Source organism: Erithacus rubecula (genome assembly GCF_903797595.1).
Source record: "Erithacus rubecula genome assembly, chromosome: 3".
Lineage (NCBI taxonomy): Eukaryota > Metazoa > Chordata > Aves > Passeriformes > Muscicapidae > Erithacus > Erithacus rubecula.
Window position 1 is genome coordinate 223,929 of NC_136689.1, and position 17,115 is coordinate 241,043.

The window sequence follows — 17,115 nt, forward strand, 5'->3', positions numbered from 1 at the left end:
ACAGCTCCTGCCCCTAAGCACAGACACAGCTCCTTCCCCTAAACACAGACACAGCTCCTTCCCTTAAACACAGACACAGCTCCTGCCCCTGACACAGACACAGCTCCTTCCCTTAAACACAGACACAGCTCCTGCCCCTAAGCACAGACACAGCTCCTTCCCCTAAACACAGACACAGCTCCTTCCCTTAAACACAGACACAGCTCCTGCCCCTAACACAGACACAGCTCCTGCCCCTGACACAGACACAGCTCCTTCCCTTAAACACAGACACAGCTCCTGCCCCTTAAACACAGACACAGCTCCTGCCCCTAAACATAGACACAGCTCCTGCCCCCGAACACAGACACAGCTCCTGCCCCTGACACAGACACAGCTCCTTCCCTTAAACACAGACACAGCTCCTGCCCCTAAACACAGACACAGCTCCTGCCCCTGACACAGACACAGCTCCTTCCCTTAAACACAGACACAGCTCCTGCCCCCAAACACACACACAGCTCCTGCCCCTAAACACACACACAGCTCCTGCCCCTAAACACAGACACAGCTCCTGCCCCTAAACACAGACACAGCTCCTGCCCCTAAACACACACACAGCTCCTGCCCCTGACAAAGACACAGCTCCTGCCCCTAAACACAGACACAGCTCCTGCCCCTAAACACAGACACAGCTCCTGCCCCAAACACAGACACAGCTCCTGCCCCTAAACACAGACACAGCTCCTTCCCTTAAACACAGACACAGCTCCTGCCCCCAAACACAGACACTGCTCCTGCCCCTAAACACACACACAGCTCCTGCCCCTAAACGCAGACACAGCTCCTGCCCCTGACACAGACACAGCTCCTGCCCCTGACATGGGCACACACTCTTCCCCTGGACATGGAGCTCCTGCTCCATCCCTTGCCGTGCTGGCCCGGGGCCACCTGAGGCCACATTGTTCCCCTTGGCAGCCAGGTGTGCTGGGCTGGGGCCAGGCAGGGCACGAGTGCTGCACCTGTGGGCTCTGGCCCACTCTTGGCTCCTTGGGACGGTGTCAGAGCCTGCAGGGATCTGGTGGCATTCCCTGTCCCCAGGGGACAGCAAATGGGGTCCCAGGCAGCTGTTTGTAGCCCGTGGGCAGCAGCAGGGCATGGGGCTTGTCCCCACAGGGCTGTCCCACGGCAGGGCCACTGCCAGCAGAGCCTGGGCTCTGGGTGCCCTGAGGGGGCTGCGTGGGGCTGTGTGGCCCCACACCACGGACACTCATGATCTCCGTGGGTCCCTTCCAGCCAAGGTATTGCACAGGTTTGATTCCAGAGCTGTCCCCACACGGCTCCCGGTGCACAGTCATTGCCCCAGCCCCGATGGCACAGGCAGAGCGTGGGGACAGCAGGGGACACCCCAGTGTCCAGGGAACAGACAGGGGACAGCGCAGTGTCGGGGGGACAGCAGGGGACACCGCGGTGTCCAGGGGACAGCAGGGGACAGCACAGTGTCCGGAGGACAGGCAGGGGACACCGCAGTGTCCGGGGGACAGGCAGGGGACACCCCAGTGTCCGGGGCACAGTCAGGGGACAGCGCAGTGTCCCGGGAACAGGCAGGGGACACCCCAGTGTCCGGGGCACAGTCAGGGGACAGCGCAGTGTCCGGGGGACAGGCAGGGGACACCCCAGTGTCCAGGGAACAGGCAGGGGACACCCCAGTGTCCGGGGCACAGTCAGGGGACAGCGCAGTGTCCCGGGAACAGGCAGGGGACAGCGCAGTGTCCGGAGGACAGGCAGGGGACAGCACAGTGTCCGGAGGACAGGCAGGGGACACCCAGTGTCCAGGGAACAGGCAGGGGACACCCCAGTGTCCGGGGCACAGTCAGGGGACACCCCAGTGTCCGGGGCACAGTCAGGGGACAGCGCAGTGTCCCGGGAACAGGCAGGGGACAGCGCAGTGTCCGGAGGACAGGCAGGGGACAGCACAGTGTCCGGAGGACAGGCAGGGGACACCCAGTGTCCAGGGAACAGGCAGGGGACACCCCAGTGTCCGGGGCACAGTCAGGGGACAGCGCAGTGTCCGGGGGACAGCAGGGGACAGCGCAGTGTCCGGGGGACAGCAGGGGACAGCGCAGTGTCCGGGGCATAGTCAGGGGACAGCTCAGTGTCCGGGGCACAGTCAGGGGACAGCTCAGTGTCCGGGGCACAGTCAGGGGACAGCACAGTGTCCGGGGGTCACAGCCGGGTCCGGCAGGGCTGGGATGGGAAGGGAGGCGCCGGGCTGGGTGGGGCGGGATCCCGCGCGGGAGATGATGTATGGGCAGATGTATCAGATCGCACAAGATAAACAAGCAGTGAATTTCATCAGGGCCCATCATGGCTTTAATTTGGCTGCCTAATGAGTCAGATCCAGCCGCGCAGATAAAAGTTGTCAGAGCCGCAGCCCTAATGAATTTCTTGCCACTTGTAATCAAGGCAGCTTGTCTGAGGGGGATGATTAATGGGCCCCAGAGGAGCTGCCGTCCCTCGGCTTCCATTCCCGCTAATGCAGTCGCCAGGAAATTAACCAAAGCCAGCGCCGGTTTGGGGCCGGGCGCTGCGGGGGCACCACGGGCAGCGCCAGGGCACCGAAAGGGTGACACGGGTGCGGGACCGGCACCGGGACCGGCACCGGCACCGGGATGAGGAGCAGGATGATGCCACAGGTACACACAGTCAGGACACATCAAGGAGCGGAGGGGCTGGGGCCATCTGCAGCCCCCAGCGAGGCAGCCCTCTGCCGTGGGAGAGGCACAAGCAGGAGGCAGCAGGGCTCTGACAGGGACATCTGAGAGTGCCTGTGGCAGTTTTGGGGCTGTCCTGGCCCCTTCCTTCCTCGCAGCAGTGCCAGGGGCTTGGGGCCCAGGGGCTGTGCCCATGCAGCAGAGCCTGCAGCCCAGCACAGCACAGGGAGACGCTGCAGCCCCAGAGTGCTGTTTGTGGGGCAGCCTGGGGTGCAGCCAGCCCCGGACTGCCAGCCTGGCCCTGCTCTACCCACAGCTGTGAGGAAGATGAGGGCTGCTACAGCAGACACACGGCCCCTCCAGGGCTCAGGGCTCTGCTGCTCCTCGGGACTCGAAGCTCCTGGCTTGCTGTGACAGCCCATCACTCTCTGCCCACCTCTGCCTTCCCCTCCCCAGCTGCACACTCGCTGGCCCAGCACTCCTGCCCTGCATGTCCCTCTCAGCACAGCCCTCTGCTGTGGGATCCCATCCCACCAGAGCTGGGCACTCCTCTGGGGCCATGGTCTGGCAAAGTCCCTCAGTGCCCAGGGCTGGCACATCTGCCCTCCACACCTCAGCACTCTGCCATGCCCCAGGGGCACAGTTCAGCACAGCATTGCTGTTGATCAGAGCCCAAGCCACAGAAGAGGCTGAACATTTGTCAGTGTGGGCTGGAGAGGCACCAGATCCAGCTGCAAACCAGAGCTGCATTGGAAAACCCAAAGGCAGCACACTGAAACTCTGGCCTGGCAGGAGGTGGGTTGCTTTATTGGCCTATATCTCCTTGGCTGCAGGTAACACACACAGGGCAACTCATGGAAAAGAAACCGTATATACAGAGTGTCCATATAAATATTTCCAATGTACATTTTATACACAAGTGACAGAGACATTCCATAGCAGTGTCCAAAGCCTGAAGGTTCCAGCATTCAGCCAGAGGCTTGGCCCCAATGCAGAGAGATGCTCCTCTCCTCTCCTCTTGCTCAGCTGGAGACCAGCCCCACCTGGGCAGCAGCGGGAGGCTCTGATGGAGACACTGTGTATGGCTTGGAGCTTGAACCTGGAAGGACAGTGACTCTACAGACAGACAGACAGACAGAGCTGGGGAGGCCTTTGTCCAGGGGCTGCGCTGGGGAGACGCCACCTTGCATCAGCACGTGGGGAGCAGCACTGGTGCGAGCACCCCTCCTGCACGGGGTGCAGTGGAGGAACAGGCAGCCCCTGCTGCCCCCTCACCGCGGCTCTGGGGCTGTGCTGAGGCAACACGCAGGGAGAGCAGAAGTGCCCAAACTGATCTGCCCGAGGGAGCAGCTGCAGCCACCAGCCCCCCTGTGCTGCTGTGCAGGGGGCTGCACACCTGAGCTGCCCCCAGCCCCTGCTTTATCTACAGATGGGGGGGGGGCAGGAGAAACTGCCTCCCCATGCATGTACCGGTCAGGGAACGGGGTGCACTGCAGCCACCCCAGTGACTCTGTGGGAGCCCCTGCACAGCTGCCAGCACCAGCTCTGCACAGCTGCACGGGGAGGCGGCTGCAGCCAGCGCAGAGGGGCAGCATGCTGGCTCCCAGCCGGCTCCCAGCCCCCTCCTGGCTGCAAGGGGAGTCTGGCAGGGCCAGCAGCGTGGGACCCTGCTGTGCTGCTCCAGAGCCCTTCCTGCAGCCCTGGTCCTGGCAGGGCTGGGCAGCCTGCAGTGGCCAGAACAGCCTGGGGTGGCCAGGGCAGCCTGCAGTGGCCATGGCAGCCTGCAGTGGCCAGGGGCAGCCTGCAGTGGCCAGGGCAGCCTGCAGTGGCCATAGCAGCCTGCAGTGACCATAGCAGCCTGCAGTGGCCAGAGCAGCCTACAGTGGCCAGAGCAGCCTACAGTGGCCGGGGCAGCCTACAGTGGCCAGAGCAGCCTGCAGTGGCCGGGGCAGCCTGCAGTGGCATAGCAGCCTGCAGTGGCTATAGCAGCCTGCAGTGACAGAGCAGCCTGCAGTGGCCAGGGCAGCCTGCAGTGGCCATAGCAGCCTGCAGTGACAGAGCAGCCTGCAGTGGCCAGGGCAGCCTGCAGTGGCCAGGGGCAGCCTGCAGTGAGAGAGCAGCCTGCAGTGGCCGGAGGGCTGGCGGCGCTAGGCTGTGCCGGGGCTGGCGCTGAGCTCCGGCGCCGCGGCGCAGGCGTTGTTGTTGGCGTTGGCGTTGCGGCGCGGCAGGCTGGGGGTCAGTGTGGCCGTGCTGTCGCTGGGGCAGCCGTGCTGCAGCAGGATGTCGATGCACTCCTGGCTGCCTGCTCGCCGGGCGTAGGCCAGCGGGGTCAGGCCCCGAGCGTCCCGGCTCTTCACGTCCACTCCGTACTGCAGGGGAGAAGGGGCTGGTCAGTGGCACCTGGGCACCCTCCCGGGGGCAGGGAGCAGAGGGGCTCCGGGGAAGGCAGGAGGAGGGAGCTGGGAGGGTGGGCAGGTAGTGCCAGTGGGCATGTGGGGGAGCCACAGAAGCAGGATGGATAAAGGCAGGGGGATGGGACAGCACCAGGAGCCCTGCGCCGCAGGCTGCAGGCTCTGCCTCACCCAGATGAGCAGCTGTGTGAACACCACGTTGGCCATGGCGCAGGACAGATGCAGCGCCGTGCGCCCGTCGCCGTCTCCGTAGGTCTCGTTCACCTCCTCCTTGGTGCCATGGGCCAGCAGCGTCACCACGAGGCGCAGGTCATCCTCCACCACGGCCCGCAGCAGCTGCTGCCCCAGCGGGATGTCAGACTGGGGCAGGGGGGCCAGAAACAGCTTCTGCTCGTACTTAGCCCGGATCCAGCGCTCCTTCTCCTCCCTGCCAGACAGCACATCGTCACTGCCACAGCTGAGACAATTTACCTGGGCCCCATGCACAAAAGGGCACGAGCATCAGCACTGCCATGCGAACACACCTGTGTGAGCAGCGAACGTCCCTCACACCCAGGTAGGTTCTGCACAGCCCCTGCCGCGCCCCTGCGCCCAGAGCTGCCACTGAGTCTGTGCCACCCCACTGTGGACCCCTGCCTGACACCTGCTGACAGGTCCCCACGGACACGGTGTGCTCCACGCCCGCCTGCCCGGGCGGTTCTCGCTGCAGCCCCGCGCCTGCCTGCGCACCCAGCGCCGAGCGCCCGCGCGGCGGCGGCTCGGGGACCGTCCCTGCTCCGAGCCGGCGCGGGGCCGTGGCCAGCGCATGGGAAGGTGAGCGCCGCACACGCCGGCCCCGCGCCGCGGGAGCCGCCTTATCGCCGCCGCGGCTCCAACAAAGGCGCGGTGCCGCCCGTCCCGCGGGCCGGCCGATCGATGCCGCCCGCGCCGCTATCTGCTGCCATTCTCGCCATCAGCGCCGCCGCCGCCGCCCCCTGACCCGCGCGCCAGCGCTGATAAGCCGCAGAATGGGCTCTTGTTGGGATGAGTGACAGCGGAGCGGCTCCGATAGGGACAGACAAGGGCCTGAAAGGGACGGACCCTGGAGACCCGCAGGACGCTGCCAAGCCATCTCTGTTAACCCCTTCGGCTTTGCAGCCAGCCCCGGCTCTCAGAGTCACGGCTGTGGCTGATGAGGGGCCCTGCTGCCCACCAGGATGGCACGAGAGGGTGGCCAGCGCCTCGCAGGCAGACGGGACCCCAGCACTGGAGCATCCTGAAGAATCCTGCCTGCCTCAGTGGCCACACCCAACCCCCCAGTGTCCCCCAGCCCTGCCGGTGTGTTTCCCAAGAAGCATCTCTGGGGTTAGCCACCCTTACCGACTGCTCTCCGGCGTGGGCTTGGGGTAGCCCTCCACCATTGCCTCCCAGATGGCGTTTGCCAGCGCGTTGCCGATGGCCGTCATGACCATGAGGAGCTCGCTGGGCCAGTCGTCCAGGTCCAGGGAGCGCACACGGGACAGGTGGGTGCCCAGGTTGCGGTGGATCCCGGAGCACTCGATGCACATGAGAGCACCCAGGTTCAGACTGGCCCAGTCCGGGTCTGAGGGCAGCACAATCAGTGGGGGAGAGTTAATAACCTGCCAAGACTAGCCCATTTCCTGTGGTTCAGACTGGTATTTACAGGCACCTGCCCACCAGAGCCCTTCCCAGTTCAGTGTCCCTGGAGAGGGGCACGGAGAGGCCGGACCTCAGGCTGGCCAGCGAGCAGTCAGGGCCAGTGTGGTCTGTAGCCCACCCCGAGGAGCAGGTCCACTGCAGGAGGGGACAGGACACACACAGAGCAGGTCTCTGTGGGCTGAGGGAGGGGTGCCTGGGGTGTCTGGAGCCCGCTCCCCTCCCGGGTGAGCCCCCAGCACATCTTACTGGGAGCGTCGCAGTCCACGCAGAAGCTGTTCCCGCGCGCGGTGCGCACGGCCTGCATGGCCTGAGCGTCGCCCTGGCTGCCCAGCCGAGCCTGCAAAACACACACGGCCCCTTACTGCGGGCCAGCCCCTGCCACAGTGCCACACCAGCCCCGGGAGCTGGCACCACGGGGCTCCAACCACGCTCTGCGCGGCCAGCTGTGCCACGGGAGCAGGGGACAGTGGGCAGAGCGGGGACAAAGGGCAGACACGTCCAGGGAGGGAATGCACCACGCAGCATCCTGCACATGGGATGCAGAGTACTCTGTGGGGCCAGAGCCAGCGGGGAGGACGTGACAAGAAACCTGGGAGAAGTGCCAGGGATGGGACTGAACTCCCACTGGGAGAAGAGGGATCGTGGCAGGATTCAGTGTGGACAGACAGGCAAGTGTGGGACCTGGAGGAATGTGGCAAAGCAGATGCCACAGAAGACAGAACAGAAGTTGGCCAAGGCGTCTCACCTTGTTTTTGCTGCTCTCACAGCCCTGCAGGCTGGCCAGGATCTGGCTCTCGATGGCCTGCACCCACAGCTCCCGCTCCTCTGATGTTGAGGCTTCAAAGAGCCACGTCTGGCCCGTCAGTGACACGATAATGAACTCAAACGGCTCATCCGGCTCTGGAAGAGAAAGGTGTGCCATAACAGGGGGCTGGGAAGGAGGTGGCACAGATCCTGGCAGCCACCACCATCCCCACCATCCCCACATGGCAGGTTGGAGGCAGCAGCAGAGCCCAGGAGGCTGGGACAGGCAAGTGCCTGCAGACAAGAGCTCTGTGCCAGCCCTCCCTCCCTCTGCCCCACACAGCTCCACTGGCTTGTGCCCACTCTCCCTGCCCCGTGTCCCACCCTCAGAGAAGCTGCCAACCCTGGAGCAGTGCACCCAGCCCCTCCAGCGAGCGGGCTCAGCACCCACCCTGGAGCAGCTCTGGAGCCATGGGCTGGCACAGAGTGGGGGGTGCAAGAGGGGCTGTGGCTCAAAGGTTGCTCTGCCCTGCCAAGCCCTGCCAGCCTGGCTGTGCCTCACAGCCCCCCACAGCCACAGCTCATGGGGTGTCGTGTCAGCCTCACACCCAGCACCAGCATTTACCTTTTATTGCCAACTTCAGTAGTTAGTGCAGTAAATGACTTAACTAAGCGGGGCCTGAATGGAATGACTAATAAACGTTATGTCACAGCACACGCTTCAGCTCATAGCAAAATGATTTGTAATTACCTAATTAGCGTTATGCAAATAACACCCTCATCTCCATAATGTGCCTTCCCAGCTCTCTATTAAAAGCAGGGAGTCAACTGCTCAGCTCCAGAGACAGCACGGAGGCCGAGGGGCCTCTGGTCCACATCAAGGCAGAGCTGCTCTGGCCTCAAGCCTGGCAGGGGCTGTGCACTGCAGGCATGATGTGGGGAGGTGAGCAGGGCACTCTGGAGGGGCTTGAGGGAGGTCCCCTCCTCTCCCTGACTTCTCTGCAGCACAGAAGCCCCTCACTGCAGAGGGAAGCAGCAGGAAGGCAGGGACAGAGGAGCTGCCACAGCCTCCAGTGAATGGCTGCAGATGCCCTTGGCCAGCTGCCACCAAGGCCACGGCCACCCTCAGCTACTGAGGGGCCACCTGGGCACATCTGAGCCAGGCTGTCCACAAACATCCCCAGGACATAGTGCAGCCTTGGGACATCTCCCAAGAACAGCCAGGTCTGTTGGGCACGATGGAGTGCCCAGCCCTTCCTCCCAGGGCTGTGGTCAGCATCTGCACTGACGAGGACCAGGCCTGGAGACCACCAGGGCTCGTGAACTGGTGTGGGAACACAGGGCTGGGTCTCCACACCATCTCAGCCTGGGCAGCATGGAATGACCCCAGCACGAGGCTGTCCTGGCTTGCCCTTCCCAGATAGGAAGGCAAGGCTCTTTTACTCATTTCACCCTAAATCAGCTCCTCCTCTGGGGAGACTGCAACTGCCTGTGTCCTGCTGGAGTGAGAGAGGGAGCCCTCAGGAGGGTGAGGATGACAGAGTGCAGGGCACTCAGCCATGCTGCTGGACTCCCCTCTCTCTGCACGAGTGTAACTGGGACATCCCACTTGTCCAGCACCCTCCTCCAGCTCTCAGCCACAGGAGAGACCCCACAGACACCAGAGCCCCAGCTCAAGAACAAGATTCTTGGAAAACAGACAGCTGCTAGCTTGTGAATACTGAAAGTGGAAACAGCAGCCAGCAGCCAGGCTAACAGGCATTGCTCCTCTGCTCGCTGGCACCAGCCCCTGCGAGCGCTGCCAGAGCCCAGCACGGGCAGGAGCCTCGGCCTGCAGGGGAGCCAGGAGCATCCCCCACAGCCACAGGGCTGGGGGCTGCCTGGGGCCAGGCAGGGACCAGCACAGCTCCGGGGGCACAGGCTGCCCAGGTGCTGGAGGAGCATCTGCAGGCAGCGCTCCTGGGGGACCCTGGCACATCAGAGCAGGCCCTGCTCTCCTCAAACCCCATCCTGCCTTGATCTGAGCCACCTGTGGCTGCTGCTGCTGCTGTGCTGCAGAGCCCAGGCCAGCTGCCTGGATTCGGGAAGCACTGCATGCACTCCAAGTCCTGCCTGCTGCTGAGCCTTCTGCACAGCAGGTCATGGTCAGCAGGACACAGCCAGGATCCCTGCTCTGGGCTCACATGCTCCTGTTCCCTGTTTGCCCAGCACCTCCCCACCAAGCAGGCAGGCAGGAATCCCAGCCCCAGCCTTCCTGCACCTGTACATTTTCCAGGGAAGAAACGCCTGCTGTGCCTGCCCAGGGCTCTGGTGTGGGGGTCACTGCTGCTCCTTGAGGCACCATACTGGGGCACAGTGCCCAGTGTGGGCACCATGGGGCCCCACGTGGCTCCCAGACTCTGCTCACGACATTCACAACAGGGCTGAGACATTGCTGGGGCTCCAACCCGGCTCGGACGGGCTTTCCTAGTGCCACAGCTGAGGGATACCCCAGAGCCTGGGGCTGCCCAGTCCCAGCGTGGGAGCAGTCCCAGCCCAACCAGAGCCTGGCGCCAGCTCCGCAAGGCGCAGGAGCTCCGTTCCGTCCTTCTTTGTGCCTCCTGGATTCCAGCTTCACCCGAACAAAGGCCCTGGAGCCCGGGAAGAGCTAACAAAAGAGCACAGCTTTTCTGCTGTGCTAAGGCACATTCCCCACTCCTAGTGCAGGATGGCACTGTGGGGCTGGATGTCTTTGCAGGCCTCAGCACAGCGTGGCAGCGACACAAGAGCACAGCACTGCGGGATCCCAGCCCTGGATTCACACACGAGCATCAGCAGAGCTGGGACAGCAACCAAGGGCTTGCAGCAGCTCTGAACATTGTGTTCCTGGCATGGAACAGGACCAGGTCCTGAGCTCCTCAGGGCACCCATACAAGTTCGATCAGACTTGAGCTGTTGTTTCAGGGAAAGTACTGGGCATTCTCAGCTTCTTATGGGCAGAGGTACAGGTTTCCAAAGGGCAGCACCAAGCAGATGCCATAAGCAGAAGGGTTCAGACCATCTCTGCTGGAGCAGAGCTGGCAGAACTCCCTCCCCTGCTCCACACACGGGCACAGGCTCCTTCTCAGAGGCCAGGGAAGTCCCAGAGTTTGCCAGCTCTGACCTGACAGGGCGCCCAGAGGAGTGGGGAGCCCTTCCCAGCTGCCCCCGATGAGTGGCTATCGGGGGGCCAGCTGGCAGAGCCCGGCCCCAGCCCTGCAGCTGCCCCAGAGCACGGGGGGAGCCCATTACAGCAGCTCCATTAGAATTAGTGGGCAGTGGAAATGGATGCGCTGCCTCTCTCTCTCCTGATGATTTTTTGATGATGTTTTAAAGACTGAGCTCCGTGAAGAGTTGCTGAGCAGAGTTTGGTGCGAGCCAGCTCTGCTAATGGGTTAACCCTCGACCCCCCTCCCAACACAGCCCAGGAACAAGGGCTCTGAGCAGCAGCAGGATCAGGGAGGGCACGGCTGGGACAGCAGAGCCACAGGGCAATCAGACTGCACCAGCAGCCAAGAACGGGCAGGACCACAGGGAGAGGAGCGGCCCCGGGGCAGCACCCTCCCTCTGCCAACACGCCAGCCTCGGGGGAAAGGTCCTGCAGAGAGCAGAGGGCACTACAGGGCTGCCAAGAATGGAGACAGCCTGTGTGTCCAGCCAGGACACAGGCAAAGGGACAGCAGGAGGGTCAGGAAGTGCCCACCAAGAGGCAAGAGCAGAGCTCAAGGCAGCCCTGTGGCAAGGAGCCCAGTGGAGCAGTGTGTCCCACCTGTGGGATGGCAGGGAGGAGAAGGAACGGGAGCAGCAGTGACACAGAGTGCTGCCTTCACAGCTCGTGCCAAGTTCCCCCTCCATGCTCTGAGTGGGGGGAAGTATAGCTCTGAGCAGAAGGGAGCTGGGGAGCTCAAAACAGCTTCAGCACAGGGCTGGGGCAGAGCTGGGTCCTGCTCTGCCAAGGGCCCTGGCTGCACCCTGCACTGGTGCCCAGCCCCAAGACCCTCCCTGCAGACTGTGACACGGAGCCATGGGAGCAGTGCTTCCCTCCTCCTTTCCCACGGGCACGCTGCCTCTCCGTGGGGTCCCCAGCAGCAGGTCCCCAGGCAGTGTGTTCCCCCAGGAGCTGCACTGGGACAGGCTGGCCCCACGCCTCACCCCGAGCCCCCCAGGTGCCCCCACGGCTGGGGTGGCACTCGGAGCATGGCTGTCCTCTCCCACTGCCACCCCTCCTGCTGCTGTTTGCTGGCACAGCACATGTGCCTGCAGGGTGGGAGCACACAGGCTGCTGTGGGGAGCCCCCAGCACGGGGGGCACAGGGCAGGACCAGGGCAGGGCCCGTCAGACACACAGAGAGACCCTGGCCCAGGGCAGGGACTGTCAGACACACAGAGAGACCCCGGCCCAGGGCAGGGACAGTCAGACACACAGAGATACCCCGGCCCAGGGCAGGGACAGTCAGACACACAGAGAGACCCCGGCCCAGGGCAGGGACAGTCAGACACACAGAGATACCCCGGCCCAGGGCAGGGACAGTCAGACACACAGAGAGACCCCGGCCCAGGGCAGGGACAGTCAGACACACAGAGAGACCCCAGCCCAGGGCAGGGACAGTCAGATACACAGAGAGACCCCAGCCCAGGGCAGGGCCCATCAGACACACAGAGATACCCCGGTCCAGGGCAGGGACTGTCAGACACACAGACAGACCCCAGGCCAGAGCTCTGCTCTCTGGCTGTGGGGAGGGTCCTGCTGCAGCCCCTGGCCTCAGTATGCTTGTTTGCAAGCTGCGACTGTACCATATCATTATGAGGTGTTTGGGATATCAACAAATTAGCAGGCGTCTGGGAAGAGAAGGATGCAGCACCATTCGTAAATGTCAGCTCGCTACCTCCTCATTTTGCAGATCATTAAACCCAATATTCCCAACCTGTATTAGTGCGACGGGGACAGGCCCCTGTGCGGGGACAGGCGCCAGGAGAGGCGCCAGGAGCAGCGTGATGGAGCCCCCAGTGCCCCAGAGTGCCCGGGGCTTGGACAGCCCGGGGGAGAGCACAGGGGAGAGCACAGGGGACAGGGACACAGGGGACAGGGACACAGGGGACAGGGACACAGGGAGCAGGAGGAGCACAGCGATGCCCAGCATGGGCTGCCCCGCCCCGCCGGCCCATCCCGAGCCGCAGTGACTCGTTAGCTGTGAATGAAGAGACTGGGCCGGGCCGGGCCGGGCTGGGCTCGGCTCGGCTCGGCCCGTGAGGCGCCGTGTGGGGCAGGGCAGCCCGCGGCAGCCGCTGGAATCCCCGGCAATCTGGCGAGCGGGGCTCAGGCTCAGCTCCGCTCGCCGCCACCGGCCTGACAGCCCCTGACAGTTGGCATTAATCACGCACATCGCCCCAACACAACTCTTTACTGGCCATCAATTTCCTGTGGGTTTTAAAACCGAAAAACAAAGACAAAACCGCGCCGTTTGGCCGCCACTGAGAAGCACATTAAGGGGCTGTCAGCTTCTCGCCATGCACCCTGCATCACTCTTTAAGCACATGAGAAGTTCATTATCCGCAGCTCTGGCAGCCGCGGGGGCAGAGCAGGCAGCGCGGCGAAGGTGCCGCTCCCCCTGCCCTGCAGCCCCCTGCCCTGCTGCAGCCCCCAGCCCTGCTGCCCCCGGCCCTGCTGCCGCTGCTCCCGGCCCTGCCTGTTCCCCCGGCCCCGCTGCTGCTCCCCCGGCCCCGCTGCCCCCAGTCCCGCTGCCCCCGGTCCCGCTTGCCCCCGGTCCCGCTGCTCCCCCAGTCCCGCTGCTTCCCCGGCCCCGCTGCCCCCAGCCCCGCTGCTCCCCCTGCCCCGCTGCTTCCCCGGCCCCACTGCCCCCAGCCCCGCTGCTTCCCCGGCCCCACTGCCCCCAGCCCCGCTGCTCCCCCTGCCCCGCTGCTTCCCCGGCCCCACTGCCCCCAGCCCCGCTGCTCCCCCAGCCCCGCTGCCCCCGGTCCCGCTGCTCCCCCGGTCCCGCTGCTCCCCCGGTCCCGCTGCTCCCCCGGTCCCGCTGCTCCCCCGGTCCCGCTGCTTCCCCGGTCCCGCTGCTCCCCCAGCCCCGCTGCTCCCCCTGCCCCGCTGCTTCCCCGGCCCCACTGCCCCCAGCCCCGCTGCTCCCCCGCCGGGCCCGGGCCGGGCTGCGGCAGGACAGGGCGCTCCCGGCACAGAGCCGTGCTGGGCTCTCAGAGAGCAGTTTCCTGAAGGTCCCTGCAGGACGGCACTGCACCCACCCCGAGGGGACGAGCACCCCTGTCCCCGGCACAGCCCGCCAGCCCGAGGGCGCTGCTGACAGCCCAGCTGCACGCCCAGCTCTGACAGCGCCGGCAGCCCAATCCCACGCCTGCCATGCTCTGCCGATGCTCCCGGCAGCCTGACACCGAGCTCTCTTTAACATGAGCCCATGTAAAAAAGCAACAGCTCGTTTGATTTATGATACTTCAGAACAACTAAGATTCAATTGCTCTGCACGTCCCTGGCGCTGATTACCTACTAAATGAGATAAACTGATGGCAATTTATCCCCAGACCTCACCAACTTTCCCAGGATGCTAACCTGAGCTGCTCGTGCCTAGCTCACGGGTACGGGGCGGTGCAGGCAGCCTGAACAGCCCAAACCTGCTCCCTCACACAACCCCAGGGCTGCTCTGGCGGCCGTGAAGTTTTGGGGGGTGTCCCTGCACAGTGCTCCCCACACCAGCACCGCCACACTGCAGGAGCTAATGGGAAGCACGGCTCCTCACTGGGCTGTCCCCACGCTCCTGCCAGGGTCTGAGCCCTCCACAGAGGGATCAGCACCACAGGGACAGCAGCCCTGCCACAGGGACAGCAGCCCTGCCACAGGAACAGCAGTCTCACTCCTGGCACAGCAATTTCACACTTTCACCATGTTGGCTATGCAGAAGCAAAAAACTCAAATTACCCTGCTCTGAAAAAAACTGCCATAACTGTTCAAAAGCAGCTAAAACAGATTCAGGGGGGTATCAGTCACATTTATGGACACCAGTCCATGACAGAAACCATCGGCCATGCCCGTGTGTGGGGCAATACCCACCCAGGGACATCCTGCTCAGAGCAGGAGAGAGCAACCAAGTCACTCACAAAGGTACCAGGACAGGGGTGAAAGGATGTGTGACCAGCTCCGTAATTCACACTGAGCACAGGGATGCACATGGTCCTCTCTTGACCAGGATGTCCCCCTCAGGCCAAAATGGGGCACACAGCTCACTGCTGCTGGAACTGGCTCAAACCAAGCTGGGTAGCTCTAATCAGCAACAGTGGCTGCTCCCATGGCTTGGAGCACAGCTCTGCTGGCACAGATGCTGCCCACAGCAGCAGGTCCTGTCCATGCAGGGTGAGCTGGGAGCACGACAGAACTGACCCAGCCTCTGCAATTACAATCTTGCAGTTGGATCGATTTTCTAATAGACCAGATTCTTTTAAACAATAAATGCAAGTTCAGTTAGTCCCTAGCTGACCAAAAGGCAGCAAGGCAGCACGCAGCAGCCCCAGCAGCACTGTGCCCCAGCTGGGAGCAGCTGCTTCCACCAGCTCTGCCCGACTGAGCTGCACGTGCTGCACCCACTGAGCCACTGGAAAATGACACAGGGGCTTGGAAAGCCTGGATTGCCCCTGGGGACATGGAGGATGGGCAGTCTGTGTGCCCTGGATGCCCCTGTGCTGTGCTGGGCTCTCCTCACCCCTCGCACGGTGCCTGCGCTGCTCCTGCCCACTGCAGCTCAGCCTCCTGCTGCCCTCCTGCACTTTGGCACCCAAACACTGCACAGCACACAGGGGGCTCCTCCTGCTCAGCCCTGGTGCCAGAGGCTCTGCACAAGGTCTGTGTGCAAGGTCTGTGCAGTGACAGATGAAGTTTGGTAACTGACACTTTGCTGGTAAATGAAGTTCCGTGTTGATAAATGCCAAGGAATGCACATTGTAGGGAAAAGTTGTACTGCTACAACACCTGATAGGGCTTTAAATGAACTGTGTTAGCCTGAGACAGGACCTGGGTAACACTTCAGGTGAGACAGACCTCTGCCCAGCTCACCACCATGGCCAAGGACCAGTGCAGGAAACACCAAAAATACTCTGATGCCCTCATGCTGGCCATGTGTCTCCATCCCCATCACTCCACCTTCCAGGGACACTGCCAATCCAGGAGGGACAGAAGGAGTGAGACTGAAAAAAACCACATCCCTATGAAATGATGGAAAAACCTGGATTACTCAAAGATTCCTGTCCTGGGCACATAAGGGTGAGAGCCCTTCCCTGTGCATCTGGGAGCAGAGGGCTGGGAATTCTGCCAAGCACACGTGTTGTTGAAAGGGAACTAATCAAATTTTAAGACTTCAGCAGTGGTTAGTCCATGTTACTGCTTCATAAAAGTGTTCCCACATTCAATTACCTTTTCTGCTATGAAATTGCATTATATTCTGTGTACTGTGAGGTCCCAGCATCTGCACCTCTCACACCCTGTCAGCTGCACTGAGCAGCCACAGGGCCAGACCTCCTCTGCAAGCACTGACACATCAGTCCTGTGCTCCTTGGCCTTTGTTGTGCTCAGCTGGGAGCCCTCATGTCCACTTGATAAACCCAATCATCACACTGAGGTCACCCCTGGGACCTCCTTTACAATTCTCCCTTAGCATTTCATTCACAGGATAGGACACAATACTTCAGCACATGCCTTCTCAGTCTTACATATGGGGGAGCAAATCCATCCCCTCCTTCACTATCCCACTATGCATACAAAGAATGAGCCTCTCCTTTTGCCAAGCACTGGGCTGAGAACTGCAAACCAGTTTGGGAAGGGCAACAATGGATCTGAGGAGGCAACACACACACAGAGCTAAGAACAAAGTGCAACTACAGGCAGTGCTCTCTGCTAACCAAGGGACACTAGTGTGACAGACTCAAACAATGCCCAAGGTTCCTCAACCAACCACTCCAGAGGAGAAGTCTTAGACTTGGTGCATTTCAGATGCAGACAACTGCAACAGCAAAAAAAGGAACAGCAGAGCTGCCCAACTCTGCACATCAAAGCAATGATTCCAAGAACAAGAACTGGAGCTGCTCTGCTATGGGACACCTGGGCTGCTGCACTGCAGGCAGACACAGGATTTGGAGCACAGTGCCAGTACAGCTGCAGCACCTTCAGGTACAGACTAATATTTGCTGGCTTGTTTTGCAGCAACTGTTAGCTTCAAACACTTGTACTGAACCCTCCTCCCCTCTGAATTACATCTTTACTTTGGTTCACTACAGAAGCTTATTGAGTGCTCTGGGACAGGATGACCAAGAATAAATCTCACTTCTCCAGCAGCTAATCACAGATGTAGGCTTTGTAGAACATGGCTGAAAGGCTCATCTCTACCTGGACAAATCTGGTGTCTTTTCCCAGCAGAATGCTTCCCCATGAAGGCAGCCTGCCAAGTCTTCAGCAACCACAGACACCAGAATTCCTCCACACAAAACCCATCAGTACTCTGAGCATTGGGTAAGCAATGCACATGCCTTCAGCTGGTCCTCTGAAGAAGACAAGCTTTTCCAAAAGATCCTTGGCTCGAGGCA

The 17,115-nt window shown here is 62.1% G+C and overlaps 1 protein-coding gene across 1 annotated transcript in view; it reads right to left on the minus strand.

Moving 5' to 3' along the window:
• Positions 1-3,479: 3,479 nt before the first annotated feature.
• AGAP3 (ArfGAP with GTPase domain, ankyrin repeat and PH domain 3) overlaps positions 3,480-17,115 on the minus strand; it is a 115,031-nt gene continuing 101,395 nt past the window's right edge. Inside the window, exons 14-19 of the mRNA XM_079301195.1 lie at positions 7,509-7,663; positions 7,010-7,100; positions 6,464-6,686; positions 5,276-5,531; positions 4,815-5,062; positions 3,480-4,417 (exon numbers count right to left, since the gene is read on the minus strand). Coding sequence (XP_079157321.1) covers positions 4,841-5,062; positions 5,276-5,531; positions 6,464-6,686; positions 7,010-7,100; positions 7,509-7,663 — 947 coding nt within the window. The 3' untranslated portion in view covers positions 3,480-4,417; positions 4,815-4,840. The remainder of the gene's footprint in view (positions 4,418-4,814; positions 5,063-5,275; positions 5,532-6,463; positions 6,687-7,009; positions 7,101-7,508; positions 7,664-17,115) is intronic.